Source organism: Pyrus communis, chromosome 4 (genome assembly GCF_963583255.1).
Source record: "Pyrus communis chromosome 4, drPyrComm1.1, whole genome shotgun sequence".
In the NCBI taxonomy this organism is placed as follows: domain Eukaryota; kingdom Viridiplantae; phylum Streptophyta; class Magnoliopsida; order Rosales; family Rosaceae; genus Pyrus; species Pyrus communis.
In genome coordinates this window covers 1,385,431-1,401,844 of record NC_084806.1, presented here as the reverse complement: position 1 = coordinate 1,401,844, position 16,414 = coordinate 1,385,431, and the positions used below count along the sequence as shown (strand labels likewise).

The 16,414-nt window shown below is 36.3% G+C and overlaps 4 protein-coding genes across 5 annotated transcripts; 3 read left to right on the top strand and 1 right to left on the bottom strand.

Moving 5' to 3' along the window:
* The first annotated feature begins 755 nt into the window (after positions 1-755).
* Positions 756-1,760, top strand: LOC137731210 (uncharacterized). The gene has a single exon (XM_068470314.1). It carries the CDS (start codon positions 756-758, stop codon positions 1,758-1,760), a length of 1,005 nt encoding a protein of 334 aa, XP_068326415.1.
* A 6,035-nt stretch (positions 1,761-7,795) lies between these two features.
* LOC137732548 (MLP-like protein 31) lies at positions 7,796-8,694 on the top strand. Its single transcript, XM_068471867.1, has 2 exons — positions 7,796-8,026; positions 8,168-8,694. The coding sequence occupies exons 1-2, from the start codon at positions 7,837-7,839 to the stop codon at positions 8,458-8,460; spliced, it is 483 nt and encodes a 160-aa protein (XP_068327968.1). The 5' UTR covers positions 7,796-7,836; the 3' UTR covers positions 8,461-8,694.
* Positions 8,695-11,232: 2,538 nt separating this feature from the next.
* Positions 11,233-13,302, top strand: LOC137732470 (U-box domain-containing protein 36-like). Of its 2 annotated transcripts, none has more exons than XM_068471782.1 (3): positions 11,233-11,752; positions 12,529-12,623; positions 12,730-13,302. In XM_068471782.1, exons 1-3 carry the CDS (start codon positions 11,419-11,421, stop codon positions 13,162-13,164), a joined length of 864 nt encoding a protein of 287 aa, XP_068327883.1. In that variant the 5' UTR covers positions 11,233-11,418; the 3' UTR covers positions 13,165-13,302. The 2 variants fall into 2 exon arrangements, with proteins under 2 accessions (XP_068327883.1, XP_068327881.1); XM_068471780.1 differs by having other exon boundaries at positions 12,505-12,623.
* On the bottom strand, positions 13,251-16,191 carry LOC137732469 (uncharacterized). Its single transcript, XM_068471779.1, has 7 exons — positions 15,550-16,191; positions 14,975-15,238; positions 14,316-14,832; positions 14,004-14,203; positions 13,773-13,888; positions 13,540-13,680; positions 13,251-13,425 (listed from the first exon to the last, which is right to left on the bottom strand). Exons 1-7 carry the CDS (start codon positions 16,084-16,086, stop codon positions 13,344-13,346), a joined length of 1,857 nt encoding a protein of 618 aa, XP_068327880.1. The 5' UTR covers positions 16,087-16,191; the 3' UTR covers positions 13,251-13,343.
* Positions 16,192-16,414: the final 223 nt, after the last annotated feature.

Genomic DNA, 16,414 nt, shown 5'->3' with positions numbered 1-16,414 from the left:
TTTGCCATGTATGTCTGAGTGACCACGATGATGAAAACTTGGATGAAAAAAAATTCAAAATCTAAATGCATAGGAGAAATTGGCTATTTATAATAATTTAGAGAGTTAATCGGTTAATATTAAATTTTAAAGAAAAAAATTGCTAGCTTTGTACAAGTTTGGAGGGGAGTTTTTGCAAATCAATAAATAGATCCTAATTTCCTCACAATGTTTTCAGAATTTTTTCTATTTTCCTCTGTCTAACAGCAAGGAGCAACTTTTACCGACAAAATGACGAACTTTCAGCGAGGAAATATTTTGATGATTCTAATTTATCAACAACGATCAAGCATATTTCTTGCCATAGAAGTTCATAAAGGCCCTACGTACAGGGATGATCTAAAAAGGAAAGCATTATAGTCGCCAACTATTTCTGCGATAACTTGTTAAAGTCCCACATCGGTGGGGTGAAAAGAAACCAAGGGGTTTAAATAGTATTACGCCACTCTAACTAATATCGAGGCATTTTATGGTAAAACCCCACACCTGACGGATTGGGCAGGTGGTTAAGTTGGGGACAGTATCAATGTCGTTAGAGTAGGGCAGGCCTAGTGATCTAAAAACCCAACATGGCATCAGAGCCAAGTTCAATCATCTGAGCCTGGGCATAGATTTGTGAATCCACTGAGCTGAATCGAAGCTTACTTGAAGCTCAGTGAAGGTCACTAGAGTCCAGTTATCATCTGAGAAGAGAAATCAACCCATTCGGGCCAAAGATGTCTGGATCTGGAGACTCAGAAGTGAGAACTCCAATTTTCTTAGGTGAGAACTCCGAGTTCTGGAGAATCAAGATGGTGACAATTTTCAAATCACTTAGGTTATGGAATCTGGTGGAGAATGGAGTTAAAACTTCTGATTCAAATAAGAAGAAGGTTGAAGGATCATCGGAGGATGATGGAGATGAAGAAATGGCTGTTGTGTTGATGAAAGACCCAAAGGCTTTGGGAATCATACAAAATGTAGTTTCAAATCAAATCTTCCCACGAATCGCCAATGCAAAATCAGCAAAGATGACATGGGATTTATTGTATGGTGAGTACCATGGTGGTGATCAGGTAAGGTCTGTGAAATTGCAAAATCTGAGACCTGAATTCGAATATGCTATAATGCGTGATGATGAAACTCTATCTGGTTATCTTACTAGGCTAAATGACTTGATTAATCAGATGAAAACGTTTGGTGAAATTTTGTCTAATGAAAAACTTGTACAAAAAGTTCTAATTAGCCTTATTAAACCATATGATCCCATATGTCTAGTCATTGAGAATACAAAGTGTTTGAAGACTGTAGAATTACAGGAGGTTGTGGCAATTTTGAAAAGCCAAGAACAACGTTTCGATTTGCACAGTGTTGATACCACTGAGAGAGCCTTTGTTTCACTCTCTGTGAATCCAAAGGAACAAAACAAAGGTGGTGCTCATTCTGGTTCATCCAGATTTCAGAGAAACTGGAATTCTAAAGGAAAGAAATGGGAATCAAAACCTAAGTTTCAGCAGAAATCTCCCATGAATACTTATCAAAATATGAATGTATCTCAGTCAATGAGTCAAAAGGTTGCAAAGCCTCGGTGCAAGGTGTGTTCTAAGTACCATTTTGGTGAGTGTAGATACAAAGGGAAGCCAAAATGCTTCAATTGTGATAAATTTGGACATTGGGCTGGAGAATGTAATGCGGCTAAAATAGTGCAAAAGGCAAACAATGCTAATCAAGTGGAGAGATGACAGGAAATCTGTTTTATGCAAATATCACAGTCACAGAACCAAAGGTGAATGAAGAGTGGTACATTGATAGTGGTTGTAGCAACCACATGATAGGAAATGTGGAATTGCTTGTTGATGTGAGAACCAACATAGATGGCAAAGTTCAAATGCCAACTGGAGACCTTGTGAATGTTGCAGGAATGGGTTCATTGGTGATTGATACAAACAAAGGCAGAAAGTATGTTAGAGAAGTAATGTACCCATCTAGCTTAAAAGAAAACTTGCTAAGTGTTGGTCAAATGGATGAGCATGGATATTTCTTGGTGTTTGGTGGTGGAATGTGCAATGTGTTTGATGGTCCATCACTAGAATACTTGGTTGTGAAAGTGAAGAAGAAAGTGAATAAGTGTTATTCATTGACTTTATTATCTGAGAATCAGGTGGCTTTGAAAGCTAGTGTCACTCGCTCTACTGAGACTTGGCACAGGACATTTGGGCACTTACACTTTAATGGTCTCAAACAATTGAGAGACAAAGAAATGGTGCATGGTTTGCCTCAGCTTGAAGACTACAATCTGTGAAGGTTACCAATTTGGAAAACAACACATAAAAGAGTTTCCAAGAAATTAAGTGCAAAAAGCAACTGCTCCACTTGAACTAATTCATGTTGATATGTGTAGACCTATGAAGAATGATTCAATTGCTAGAAATAAGTATTTCATGCTGTTAATAGATGATCTCACCAGAATAACTTAGGTCTATTTTCTAAGATACAAGTCTGAAACATTCAATTATTTTAAAAAATTCAAAGTTATGGCAGAGTTACAAAGTGGATTCAAGGTTAAATGTCTGAGAAGTGATAGAGGAGGGGAGTTCAAGTCATTTGAATTCGATCTATTCTGTGAAAAAAAAAAAGAATACAAAGACAGTTCACTCTTGCATATACTGCACAACAAAATGGAGTAGTGAAGAGGAAGAGCAGAACTGTGATTGAGATGGCTAAATCCATGTTGCATAAGAAGAGAATGCCATACTTTCTCTAGGCAGAAGCAGTTCACACATCAGTGTATATTCTAAACAGATGTCCCATAAGGACTTTGAACAACATCACACCTTTTGAAACTTATTCTGGGAGGAAACCAGGAATAACACACCTGAGAGTATTTGGTTCACTATGCTATGTTCATGTTCCAAGTGAACACAGACATAAGCTTGAGCCTAAAAGCTTCAAATGAGTATTTGTGGGATGTGCAACTTGTGAAAAGGGGTATAGGGTATTTGATCCACTATCCAAGAAACTAGTATTATCAAGAGACATTGTATTTGATGAAGAAGTTGCCTGGAATTGGGAAGAGAATTCAGAGTCAATTTATCTCAATACTGGAAGTTTTATTTATGCACTACAACAGAACTGGTCTTTTACGGCGCATAAAGAGCGCCGTAAACGGTTACTCACGGCGTGAGCCCCCAAGCAATAAAAGCCCATGTCATAAAAGATGTTTTGTCAAATACGACGTACTCTAGTAGTCGTGAATAATTTAAGCAAAACACATCATAAACGATCTTTAAGACGTGCATTGTGAGCCTTAATTGGTATTAGATACGGCGTTAATGGAGAGTCGTAATACTGCAAAACCAATTACAGCATACATATATGCTGTAATTTATATTAGATACGGCGTTTATTAAGTGTCGTAACACTGTAAAGGCAATTACGGCATACGTCGTACATCCTAAAAGAATACTACCATCAACAGTTAATGTTGATTTTGCATGCCGTAGTTTACATTTATTTTAATTTTTATTTTAACAATTCATTTTAGACAGACCTCATTTCATAACATCTAAATTAATATTGAAAAGAATACAATAGAAAGATAACAATAATCATCATAAACACATTAAACTCCAAATACTTAGATTAATTAGTAAATATTGTCAATTACAATACAATTGGAAGTTTTGGCACAAACAAAAAATTTGAATTGTTTTGTTGCTCTTACAATTGATGCACATCCTAAAGTTGACAAAGGTACCTAATGATGACTACAAAATAAAATCATACCAAAAAACACAAAGTAATCTCCCAAGCACATCCTCTGTATCCATAGGGCAACCAATTTGATCACAAAAAAGCACCATACCAACAAAATACAAAGCAAGTCTTTAAGTGTTGTGCTAATTCTCAAGCCTGTAAGATCACAATACATTTAGCTAGTAAGTGACAGAAAAATTAGAAAAGGAGTGTGCCACGAGGCAAGAGGAAAATAGGAGAATAATTTAGTGGCCTAGTGAAGAGCATCAGTTACGACCTCAAAGACGAACTTTTGTGTGATGACAACTACCCGCCTAATTCTGCAAATAGAATAAAAATCAGTTCCACAAACAAAAGCATCATTAATCCATAATCAAATTGTCGCCATGAATCTTAACCAATTTGTCAACAAGAAAGTATGTACTTATATCATAATTGAATTTCATTTCTTCGATGATAAAGCATGTACTCATGTATTAATAATATCAAGCATATAGCAGTAAGTTTGATTAAGCAACGCTCATTTGCCATACATATATTCTTAGAGGTCAAGGTAACTGTTATGTGCCTTCAAGCATCCATGTGATGATAATATCCTATACAATAAATCATAGTCACATCTCTTGCCAAAAAACAGCCTCTCGAATAGATAATGATAAGAAAAATCTTATTTAGAAAATGTAGCATGCAATCACTAATGCGAAACCATGGGCAGACCATGGTATGCTAAGGCAACTGACAATCACAGAAATATCTAAGAACATGTAGAAAGTACAATGAAGTTCATAGTTTTGCAACCTCATATTATTCACATTTAAATAACAACAATTTCTCTGGCAAAACCTTATCTTTTGCAACCTTAGATGATTCACACTCACCCAAACAATTCATCTAATGACACAAAAATCCAGTTAACGCACCTCTACAACCCTCTGTCTCTTCAATTAAAGAAGTCCAGGCATTGAAATCCAAGGAACTGGCCCTCACAATGTTTCACATTCTATCTTCTTCGACAGACATGGCTGCAGCAAAAGAAAAGAAATAAATAAATATAAGAAAACATGTAAACTGCTAAATGAAGTAAATCCAGCACAATACAGTTTCTCAAGAACCAAACAGAGGATAAGAGAAAATTGGACGAAATTCGAAGTGATCGTAGTGAAGTCTGAACCCCAATTAACATATGGAAAAACCATACAACTATCAACCATTAACACTGAACTGTCATGTAGCACAATACATCTACCAATCACGAATCAATCAAAAGACAGGAAAGTGACTTCGGCGAAATATATTACAGCGACGATAAAACCATCATACCATCGCAACTATCGATCACGTTGTTCGTAACATATCAAGATAAGAAAAAGAAGGGAACTAACCTGCATAGAACCTCCCAGTGAGATTCTGAAGCGCATCTTGAGCATGTTCTTCCTCCTTGAACTGAACGTACATAATACTAACCTACACACATAACCACAATCAATTAAAACCTCCATTTCGCTTTAGACTTCAATCTAATTGTTCAAAATGGTATCACTATATGCATGGTAGTGGACATATACCCCCCAGAGACAAAGTGAAATCGACTTCCCAATGATAAAATGGTAGAAATTTTCTCAAAACAGAAGAATGTTTCAATACAAAGTGGCCTAACAATCTCTCTAGAATAAATAACACAAGAACTCGGGTTCAATACAAGTTAAGCGTCTCATAGAAGAAGCCATGGTCACTAATTTTAATAGATACTTGGTTAATAGTTAGTTGAAATCTAAAGCGAAGGGGAAGCAATGATACACGAAGCGTTAGAAGTTTACAAACACTAGAAAAAATCTCTAACCCTGATTCATTTCTAGAGTTAGCTAACTATACTAATAGCTAAACTGGCCCTAACGCATTGTGAGTCCAATTGTCTAATGATAAAGAGATTAGCAGTTGGAATTTCATCCAAAAAATTGACGACTTGGAATATTTATGTGACATTAAAATATTTAGCATTGTGCTCTTAACACCAAAAGTTTGAAAAGGCATAACTACCAATAAAATTCACCACAACAGATAGAGGATTGGGCACATAACCTAAAAGAAATTGCATCAATAAGCCCTCTTCAATTTTAGGGTGATGTTCCAACAGAAATTGCATCAAATTACTTGTCTAAAAACCCTAATGACCGCGAATCACTATGACAATTAAATAGTTTAATCACGGTGATTAATAATTCAAAGCAAGCATGCATCTATTCATAAGCAAATTAATAAAATCACATATTCATGCTAAGGCTTGTGGCTTCACCCTAGCAAAAGAAATTAGCTACAAACAATCATAAAACAAAATATTTTTGAGAATAAGGATAGAAAACACCTAGAAAATAAACTTGAAAAACTCTCTAAAGTGTGCGTGCGTTTCCTCCTCTCCTTCCCTTCTAACCGTAACAGCTAAAAAGTCTTATTTATACTACTAAAAAATAAAACCCTAAACAGTCTTAGAATAAAACTAGGAAACATAATAAAATAATAAAACAGAAAATAAAAGGTTTCCTATTTAAACTGAAATTAGGACTTTTTAGAAAATCAGAATTTTACCGACCAAATCAACTCTGATTTGGTCTCAAAATGTCTCTTTTGAAAGTTGGAGATGTCCCCTACAAATCCTCAGAATGAATCTTTCTCAAAATATGCCATTTTGACCTCCAAAATATCCAAAACATCCAGAAACGTCAATCTGGGAAAGTTACGTGTTGGGCCTTTATTTCATCGCCACGATCAAACAGCTTGGTAGAAAAATCTGGAATTTTGATACAGTTATCTTGAAAAACTCATGAACATCCTCCAATTGGAATCACTCCAAAATTCATCTGTTTGATCACTTTTTGCTCCAAATGACGTTGAATATTTTACATTAAAAATGTATAACAAATTATTAAAATTCTACCAAAATAACTAATATATTAATACTAAGATAAGGGTAAAATATATGGTATAATATGGACTCATCATGCAACAACATTTGTATTTGTATCTGTTTAATTTCTTATATAAGAAACATCTTCTGTGTAATTTCTTATATAAGAAACATCTTCAGTTTGATTACTACAACCGTGTGAGTTTCAGAGTTTGTCTTGAGTTCTACTGTTTACTGCGGTAGGACTCACCTATTTTTTATTTTTCCTATTTTATGGTGGGTTATTCCCTTTATTCACTCCTAAATGATTGGTCACCTATCGTATACGAATTTTGGCCTAATGCTCATGAAAGGACAAAGGCAAATGGTTGATATTTAACTAAATATCATCTCAATCGTTTATTCCTGAAAAATGACAGGTGTGGTGGAGAATTTTGTTGTAATTTTCTAACTCATGAGTTTCATATATTAAACTCAAGAATTGGATCCACTCTCAAAGAACACAAAGTCTACAGCCCACTGTAAGAGCTTGATTTACATAAAATTGGAAACAAACTCGATTTTTCGGCATTAAAGGCTAGTGGGAGAAAAAACAAAGGCAAAATGCTTTTGGCTTTGCCCTTTTCAAATAATTTTTTTGTTTGTTGATACAACGATATATTTACACATTTTACACTAAGGGATGAAAATAATAAATTGATACTTAAGAGAAATATTACTTAACTATAGTACTAAGTGCCTTGTCCGTATTTTCCTTTTTTGATAGAAACACAGGAACAACAAAAAGGAAAAGAACAGTATAATTTAGGAAAGTATATAATCTCTTTATGAAAAAGATAGAATAGAATCCTCATCTGATCCACCGTAAGATAGTGGCCATGAGCATCAAATTAACACGACAGTGCTAAAACAGAAATCTACTTGCCCAGTTGCCCTAGCTAGCGAGGGACCAGCAAACAGAACTCCAAACCTAAATTAAATTTGTCAGAAAAACCACCCCAATTCCGATCCACATTTGCAATTGGCTCGAAGTGAAGGCATATTATACTTTATCTAGCTATTTTATTTCTTCTATATAAAGACCAAGGGGGAGTCATTTTTTCACCAGACTCTAGCTAGCTAATTTCATACAAATTACAAAGTTAAAAAGATCGAACGCTATGGCTCAAATAGCAAAGATGGAGGTCCAGGCTGAGATTAAAGCCAGTGCCGACAAGTTCTACGAAATCTTTCTTAGCAAAGGGTACCTGTTGCCCAAGATGTGCCCTAATGTCATAAAGGACCTTCAGGTCATCCAAGGTGACTGGGGCTCTGTGGGCTCAGTCAAGCAATGGACTTACTTTGCTGCAGGTAACACTAACAATTAATGGAAAAAAATTTATGCATGCCAACTTAAAATATTTTATATATATACTACTCGTTCGACTATATTACCTAACCTGGACCCAGCGATCTGATATTTTCTTAATTAATTATATACCTGCATGATAGGCAATGTTTCTGAGGTTTCTAGAGAGACAATTGAAGCCATAGATGAGAAAAACAAATCAGTGACTTTCCGAACAGTAGGAGGACAGTTGACGAAATACTACAAGAGTTTCAAGGCTACGGTTCAAGTCACACCAAAGGTTAGTGGGGGATGCAGCAGCTCATCAGTGAAATGGACCGTCGAGTATGAGAAGTTGACGGAGGGTGTTCCGGTTCCTCAGAAGTACATGGACTTTTTGGTCCTTCTGACTAACAGTATTGATGCCCACCTTCTCAATAATAAATTAATTAATTAGAAGACGATTTATGTACACTATTTTTTATTTCTGGCATACTCTTTTAGTAATCACAAAAATATATATATACAGCAAGGACCAAAATCACGAGGAGGTGTGAATAAGAAGAAAAATAGTCATATAGTATGGTACGTATATAAAAGCTGGCCAGGGTGCTGGTGGGAAGCTTTAGCATTTCCTTTTAATTTCTTGCTTCTTCTATGTATTAATGGTAATGGATATCGATATTTCTAATTTCCAAGCTTTCAGTACAACTAGTACTATTGTATGTGAAATTATGACTTGAATTTCCAATATCCATTGATGATCAAATATAAATTTCCAACCAAAAGTCCAGTTTAAAAAATTCGTACCAGTGGTAAATAAACCAACAAAATATATGTATATGTATCAGAACCAGAGGAAAGAAAAGCGTGCCTTAAAAAATGATGATATGTTTTAATTAGATGTTTAAGGTTCTTAAGACTAAAGTACATCAAGAACTAATGAGCCTCAAATACGATAGTGATCATATAATCAGGAAAGAAAAAAGGGAACACGACAGACAGGAAATCTAGTCATAGACCCTAAAGTGCATATTGTACTGTGGTTTTCCAGATTGAATAAAAGCACAAGTGGGGGACATAAAGCAAGATTTGTTTAAGATGATTGTAACACCAAATTCTTAAATTATATATTGCGCGCAGCAGGTCGATCCTTAATAATTGTCTGATCCTAATCAGAAAGCAATTTTTACGGAAAATGATCCTCTCCGGATCCCTTCCTCCTAATCTACCAAGTTCAGAGATTTGGACTATTGAAATTTGATCTAATCCAAAAGCTACAAATAGGGGTTCACTTTAAAAGTTATAATAATTTTAGCCGTTAAATCAAATTTTAATGACCCGAATTCCCGGACTTAGTAGATTAGAAGGAAGGGATCCTGAGAGGATCCCCTTCCAATTTTTACCCTCATATTTCAATATAAAACTAAGAAACTGAGAATGTCAGGTGATCGACTGTCCCACCCATTAATTACCCCAACTTGTCTTTGTTTCGGATTTGAATCATCTCCTGAGCTCAGCCTACTGAGCCTCCTGAGCAAATCATAAGGGTCGTTGGAATTTAATTCAACGACTACAATTATTATAACTTTTAGAGAGATCCCCTGTTTATAGTCGTTGGATCAAAATCCAACGGTCTGTATGATTTGCTCAAGATGCTCAGCAGGCTAAGCTTAAGAGAGGATCCAAATCCCTTTGTTTCATCCATAAGTGTATTAATATTAGTTTAATAATTTACTCTCTTACTATACCAAAAATGTTTCTCTTATTACCATTTTCATAAGATAAATTAGGTTCTTATTTATCATTTTTCTTTCTCATTAATTAAAACTTTATTCTGTTTTCATTTTTGATAAAAGTTTCTTGACGTTTCCCCATGTCATGATTGGAATGTTAGATTTTTTACAAGTCATTATATGGCAATTTTAAAAATAAAAAACTTATTAATCATTTTTAAATATATATATTTTTAGTATTTTTTTTTCCATATATTTCTGCTTATAATTTGTATCCCTTTTTTTAATTTATACCAATATTATTTTTAGTATTATAATCCTTTTTATCTAACCTAATATAATTTTGTGGCTAATATGCATTTCACCCTCATAAGTTCTCAAAATAAGAACATTAGGAGAGCATCATGTGAATTAGTTATACCGTGTTATAATGAATATATTTATAGATTCCAATTGATACTACTTATGTGGTACAATATCCTAGTAGATAGAAGTGTTGGCTTACTTTCCAGTTCGAAACTTCTTCCTCTCCTAATTTATTATAATAGTTTCAAACTCTTGTTTCCTCTAATAATAATATATAAAAAAAATTGTGCTAAGTACGTTATAATTCATAATTTCATATGAATATACTCAGAGCTACCATTTGGATCCGTTTTCTATTCTATTTCAGTCCTTTTCTTTTGTATATTTGAAGGAAAAAATCTCTTGCAAAGCAAATAACAAACAGAAATGAAGTGAGAGACCTCACCACAACAAAGTACACGGTAAATTCCTAGATGCCGGCGTACACGCAAAAGACAAAACGGCATGAAAAGTTTAGACTGAAACCAATAGTACATAGAATTAACGGTGATTTTAGTTTCAGTCCTTGGTCAACTTAATCGTTGGATTGAAATCATATTTGTTTAATATTTTGATCGAAATTCTTGTCATTATTTAAGATAACTCTTTCTACGTGCTATAAATTATACATTTAAACAAATTCAAATAAGAGTAAATAATATTTTAAAATTTAGGAATTACTTAAAAATCTATAAGAGAGTAATATTATTGAACAAAAAAGATTATTTAAACCCTATTATTATTCTTCACATAGTAATTTAAAACATAAATAAATAGATAATTGGCTTTTCTTTTAGGAACTGTTATTAACACTTTAAAAATCTCATTCTACACTCCTCACAAGTGTATTTGTCTTTCTAATTATAGAAAATTTGGAGTGTCAAATAAGATTTTTGGAGTGCTAATAACAATTCCCTTTCGTTTAAGAAGAAGAAGAAGAAGCAATATTCGCTACACTAAGGGTGATGGAGTGGGCTAAACTTCTTAATGAGCGAGCCATATTAAGTGAAAAGAATATCATTATACTGTAGTATTAAGTGACATGTAATTGACATACTTATGTAAAAAAAAAAAAATCGTGGCTATAAATTAAATTTAAAATTAAGGTATATATCGAAATTAAAAATTAAGGGTACAAATCAAAGTTTTTTACGCTTACGGTGCGAACAAAACACGGCAAGCTGGCTAGCTAGGCTGCTTCACTTTCTAGTTTTTTTCTGCTGCCTCTTTCAAAAGATCCAATTATATCGGAGTCGGAACAATTGGGCTTGGTTGCCGGTGCATACGACGTCGGTCGCCAGCAGTTTAACGGCGCTTTTATTATAAGCACGACGATGACAAAGGAAGAGACGAGGATGCCCTTGCCTTTGCCTTTGGCCTTGACGTCCATCGAAGAAGAATTAGAAGCTGCTTATGATGAGGAGGACGATGATGATGAAAGCCTGTTTTCCATTGATTTTAATTTTAACTTTAAGAATAATTCCAAGGGAGAGGAAGAGGTCGGTCCTTATCAATACTATGTAGCAGTTGGGGGCCAGAAGAGCGAGTCTAGCATGGATGCGCTTCTCTGGACACTGAGTCACGCCGCAGTGACACATGATCATGATCGATCACCAGTAATAGTCATCGTCCATGTCTTCCCACCGATGCGATTTGTTCCTTCTCCTTGTAAGTTCAGTTATCTAATTCATCTTCTCATCATCGTCAATTGCATTCACGTGCATCTCTGTGTCCATGAAGGCATGAACCATGTCTCTGTGTGTTTGCGTGTGCATGTCGCCGCCCGGCGGTCAGTTGGAGGGAGGTCAGATGAGGAAGGCTTGTTTGTAAGTTCATTAGCGTGTTTGCTAAAAGTGTTCTTCAATTAAAAACACGTCAATTATTGTTAGTAAATGTTCACGTCCTCAATTTTTAGAAAGCGCTTCTAGGCTTCTAGCTAAGATCTTGAAACACTTTTACGTTTTTCTATTAATCACAGTTAAAACTTCTTTTGGTTGTCATAAAGCGGTTTTAACCTTTCCTAAAGCAATCCCAAATTGTAAGAGCCTAATACGATGAACATGCATGCTGTATAGTCAGATGACTCAGATGTCATGATTCATACATTTGATCTATATTATCACATATATTTTTTATTCTTTTTATAATTTAGTTGATTACTAAATTTCAAAGTTGAGAGTGATACAAGGGTTGACATATCTGGCGTGTGTGTATTGCACAAGTTACTGATTCGAGTTGAATCCATCAAAGTCTTACACTACAGGAGTTCAACACAAGTTTCAGATTACACAGATTTTCAAGCTGTAAAGGCGACTAATTAACCATAGGGTTATGACTGCATTTAATTAATTAACTGATTTTTTAACATTTAATTGATGATTAGTAAGAGATATTTCTGTCTTGGTTTTTCTGACATGCAGTAGGAATGCTTCCAAAAAATACAGTGAGTCCAAAGATGGTGAACAATTGCATGGCCCTAGAAAGAGACAGGAGGAGGAAGCTCCTTGACAGATACGTTGATGCCTGCTCATCTGCTAAGGTATTATCAGATTTCCAAAATACAGGCCCTCTATAGCTATTTAATTACAAGTTTATTAGTACTGATTAGCCTCTGTATGTTGATGAATATGACGTTAACCGAACAGGTTAAGACTGAAATTATGCTCATTGAGAGCGATACAGTTGCCAAGGCAATCCTAGACCTTATTCCGACTCAAAACATAAGAAACCTAGTAGTTGGAACCATCGAATCAAATCTGAGGAAACTGAGGTCCAAGAAAGGAAGTGGAATAGCCAGTCAGATTCTACGAAATGCGCCCGACACCAGCTGCAATATTAAGATCATATGGAAGGGAAAGGAAGTGATTGATGACAGTATGTTTACTGGCTCGACTTCATCGCGTAGCAGTAACGCAAACTCCTTGTCCACACAAGATGAAGACGACCAGCAAGAAATACGAATCTCAACAGATTACAATAGACAAGAGTACTTGCGTCCTGCAGTTAAATCGCCATCATCTTTAAACGGATACAAGTCAATATCGTGGGGGAAACCAAAACCTTCACAAATAACTGCTTGATTTTGTTGTATGATGTTTTTGGCATGATGAGATTGGCATCCATATTGTTTGTGGATACGAAAAATAACTCAACATGGCACACGTTATAAGTCGCAGATTTATACATTATACATAAGTTTTGTGACGTAATCCATCTGTTTGTATACCTAGCTAGCAACTTCACCGTAGATTATAGCAGCTCAGCCTACAATTCCACTCTTGGCATACTTATCAATCTGGTTAATGTCAAGAATTCTATCCATTCCGCTTGCTATGAGAAATCTGCAACGAAACATATCGTCAATTGAATCAATCATTCTAGAACATTACTATTTACCATTCTATGAATTTGCATACGTAGCAGGGCGAACGTCAATTTGGAGCAACATGACTTACTTATCTAGAAGAACTCTTGTCATTGTTCGGCAACAGCCAGGCGCAGTTGATTGCATGTTCACTGCAATATTCGGGTTGTGAATGCTCTGCCTAATGTGCACCCAACCATGCTGTCCATGTTCCTCATCTGATACTTTTGCTCTGAAACATACAAGTTTTAATTAAAATTTGAAGAAATGTAGCTATGATTAAATTCAAACAATCGTCAAATTCAAATGTATTTAGTACAGCACCTGTACATGTGTGCGTCAACGGCAGCAGCTGACGCATCATTTGAGTCTACCAAACAGCCCTCGCTGACCCAACAATCTCCGCACGAATCTAACTCCCACCCTTCAAGCCGCCCCTCCTAAAAGTCAATGTGTGTTTCGTATCAAACAAGGTAAGGATGTGAAGAGTTGTTGAATGCGCGAAAGTCATAGGAACTTTGCATGAACTAATAAGGAGTTGCTCAAAACAATTACCTCAACGTACTCTCGGAACGTTTCAATGGCCTCCACTGCCTTTTCTTTTGCATATCTAGGCTCAGAAATTACATTCATCCTCAGCTCTATGGACTCTGACGGTTCTTCAAGGTCTTTTATGATGTTTCCAACCCCTTCGTCTGATCCTGCAAGCTTCATTCGCACCATATCGATGATGATCTTTACCACCATGTAAGCTCCTACGAACAATTATTTAATTTGAGCACGATAAATAAGCTACATAAGAATTTAAATTAGAACAAAATTAAGGAAGTAGAAAACAGAACATGCAAAAACAACAGTGCTAATTACCATCATCAAGGAAATGGTTCTCTTTAAGAGCACCGTGTCCAGATGTTTCCATCATGAGATGAGTTTCAATGCCTTCATTGTTAAGCTGCACTCCCTTATCAATCACATTTCGATAACCAACACGATATAAGCAATGATGACCCCCCCGATTCGTGATGAATCTTGTAAGCGCCATACTTGTACGCGCATCGGTCACTATGGTGGTTCCAGGGTGTTCCCTCAATACGATAGCAGAAATCAAAGCAATGAGCTTGTCGCCATTGATGGGGTTGCCCTTTTTATCCACAATGCCGCTGCGATCCACATCAGTGTCAAATACAATCCCAAGATCAGCAGAGTTTTCTAGCACTGCAGCTCTGGTTACCGCCATAGCGGTTTTGTCCTCAGGGTTGGGAATGTGGTTCGGAAACATTCCGTCTGGATTAAGGTATAGAGAGCCAAAGGTGTCTGCCCCAAGTTTATCCAACACATCCCATGTGAAAAAGCCTCCTGATCCATTACCTGCATTCACTATTATCTGCATTAATTAAAAAGCAATTAGTCATCATTTCGAGTGAATAAATCAATGAAGAATCAAGAGATATAAATAAATTGGTGTGCACAGTAGGAGAAAAGACGTGTGCAGAATTCATTTCCCAAGAGCTAATTCAATTCCGAACCTGGAATCCTTGGAGTGGAGTTTCGTAATGCAACGGATGGTTCACTCTCTCCTTGATAATGTCTCGGAGGTGCTTTGCGTACGAGCTCATGAAATCAACTCTTGATGGAGGGACATTGAGCAATGTTGACACTTTGGCGAGCCTATTGGCATACTTTCGGGCTGCTCTATTGCATATGTCTTCGACTTCTGGCGAGCTTAGTCCTCCTTTCTTGGTGAAAAATTTGAGACCATTTCGGGTGTAGGGTAAGTGAGATGCGGTCATCTGCAGTACAACGTTCGAAATCAAATGATCATAGTAATTGTTTTACATCTTATGTGATATGAGAATTGACTTGAAGGAACTGTGATTTCAACCTCACATTTAACATGCTTCGATTTGTTTCTAAGTAGAGAATTAGGGGAGATGAGCTCTTAAGGTCACAAGAAATAAGCATCCACCCTTGACTCCCAAAGGAAAGGAGACTTACGGTCCCGTCCCAATAAATTAGGAAATGCCTCATAAGTCCTAGTCTAACTTTACATTTTACTAGTGCAAACAGTGCCGGTTTGTAGATGTTGCTGAATATATTATACCATGATTGAAGCGTCGTAGGAAAATGGAGGCAAAATTGTACTCATGAAGCAGGCCGGTGTAGTTGCAAGTCCCATATCGAATACCAAACAACCTGCACGACCTAGTCCCGAAAATACAGCTACACTCAAATTTGGTCCTGAAATCCTTGGGTCCTTGCCAAGGGACACCCTAACTTTCTCCACAAGTTGTCCTTGCTCCATCTCCAAGCCGTCGATAACCCACTCACCAAAACTCTCCGCAATGGCCTCCACAGCCGGTGGTGTTAGGTCCACAATCCGCCCCTTCTCGCCTTCCAAGGCTACCCCGCGAACATCAGACCCGTTCTGGAGCCTTCTGATTCTGTCCATCTCTTCATCCACAACTTCATTGTAGGCAGTGCTAGAAGACTTCACACGTACAAATTTAGTAGCGAATCGCAATGAGTACGGAAAGCTAAGGTTTGTGTGGGATGTTTTGGTTGCCGGCTTTGAGGGGAAAGATAGTTTTTGAGCATTGGTTTGCAAATAAATTGTTGAAGAAGTTGAAGTGGAAGCCATTGATGAGATTAAACAAATTCAGAGTAGTGTTCAATTTGGCGCCCTTGGTTCTTTTTTTCAAATGCTTGTTTTGCAGAGGGGGATTTTGGGACCAAACAAACAAGTTTGGAAGATAAGATACCTCAATAAACAATAGCCCTACATTTGTATATCCATACAAATAAAACTTGGAAGAAAATAAATATCTTTGAACAAAAAATTCCAAATGCCCAGATTTTTTGCTTCTTTCTTCTTGTAGTCAAGGCAATGCCCCTTCTTTTTACAAGGTGTGCCATTGATGATTCTCTCCAAGTCCATGCGAAGCAATGGCATATTCCTGGTGCTATTG

What these genes read in the sequence shown, in the direction of transcription:
- LOC137731210 (XM_068470314.1), top strand. Translation starts at nt 756, where the DNA reads ATGTCTGGATCTGGAGACTCAGAAGTGAGAACTCCAATTTTCTTAGGT.
- LOC137732548 (XM_068471867.1), top strand. Translation starts at nt 7,837, where the DNA reads ATGGCTCAAATAGCAAAGATGGAGGTCCAGGCTGAGATTAAAGCCAGT. An exon ending in ATGGACTTACTTTGCTGCAG is followed by an intron (nt 8,027 to 8,167) that starts GTAACACTAACA and finishes CCTGCATGATAG; the next exon opens with GCAATGTTTCTGAGGTTTCT.
- LOC137732469 (XM_068471779.1), bottom strand. Translation starts at nt 16,086, where the DNA reads ATGGCTTCCACTTCAACTTCTTCAACAATTTATTTGCAAACCAATGCT. An exon ending in GAACCATTTCCTTGATGATG is followed by an intron (nt 14,204 to 14,315) that starts GTAATTAGCACT and finishes AATTGTTCGTAG; the next exon opens with GAGCTTACATGGTGGTAAAG. An exon ending in ACAAGAGTTCTTCTAGATAA is followed by an intron (nt 13,426 to 13,539) that starts GTAAGTCATGTT and finishes GTTTCGTTGCAG; the next exon opens with ATTTCTCATAGCAAGCGGAA.
- LOC137732470 (XM_068471780.1), top strand. Translation starts at nt 11,419, where the DNA reads ATGACAAAGGAAGAGACGAGGATGCCCTTGCCTTTGCCTTTGGCCTTG. An exon ending in GCGATTTGTTCCTTCTCCTT is followed by an intron (nt 11,753 to 12,504) that starts GTAAGTTCAGTT and finishes TCTGACATGCAG; the next exon opens with TAGGAATGCTTCCAAAAAAT. An exon ending in ATGCCTGCTCATCTGCTAAG is followed by an intron (nt 12,624 to 12,729) that starts GTATTATCAGAT and finishes TTAACCGAACAG; the next exon opens with GTTAAGACTGAAATTATGCT.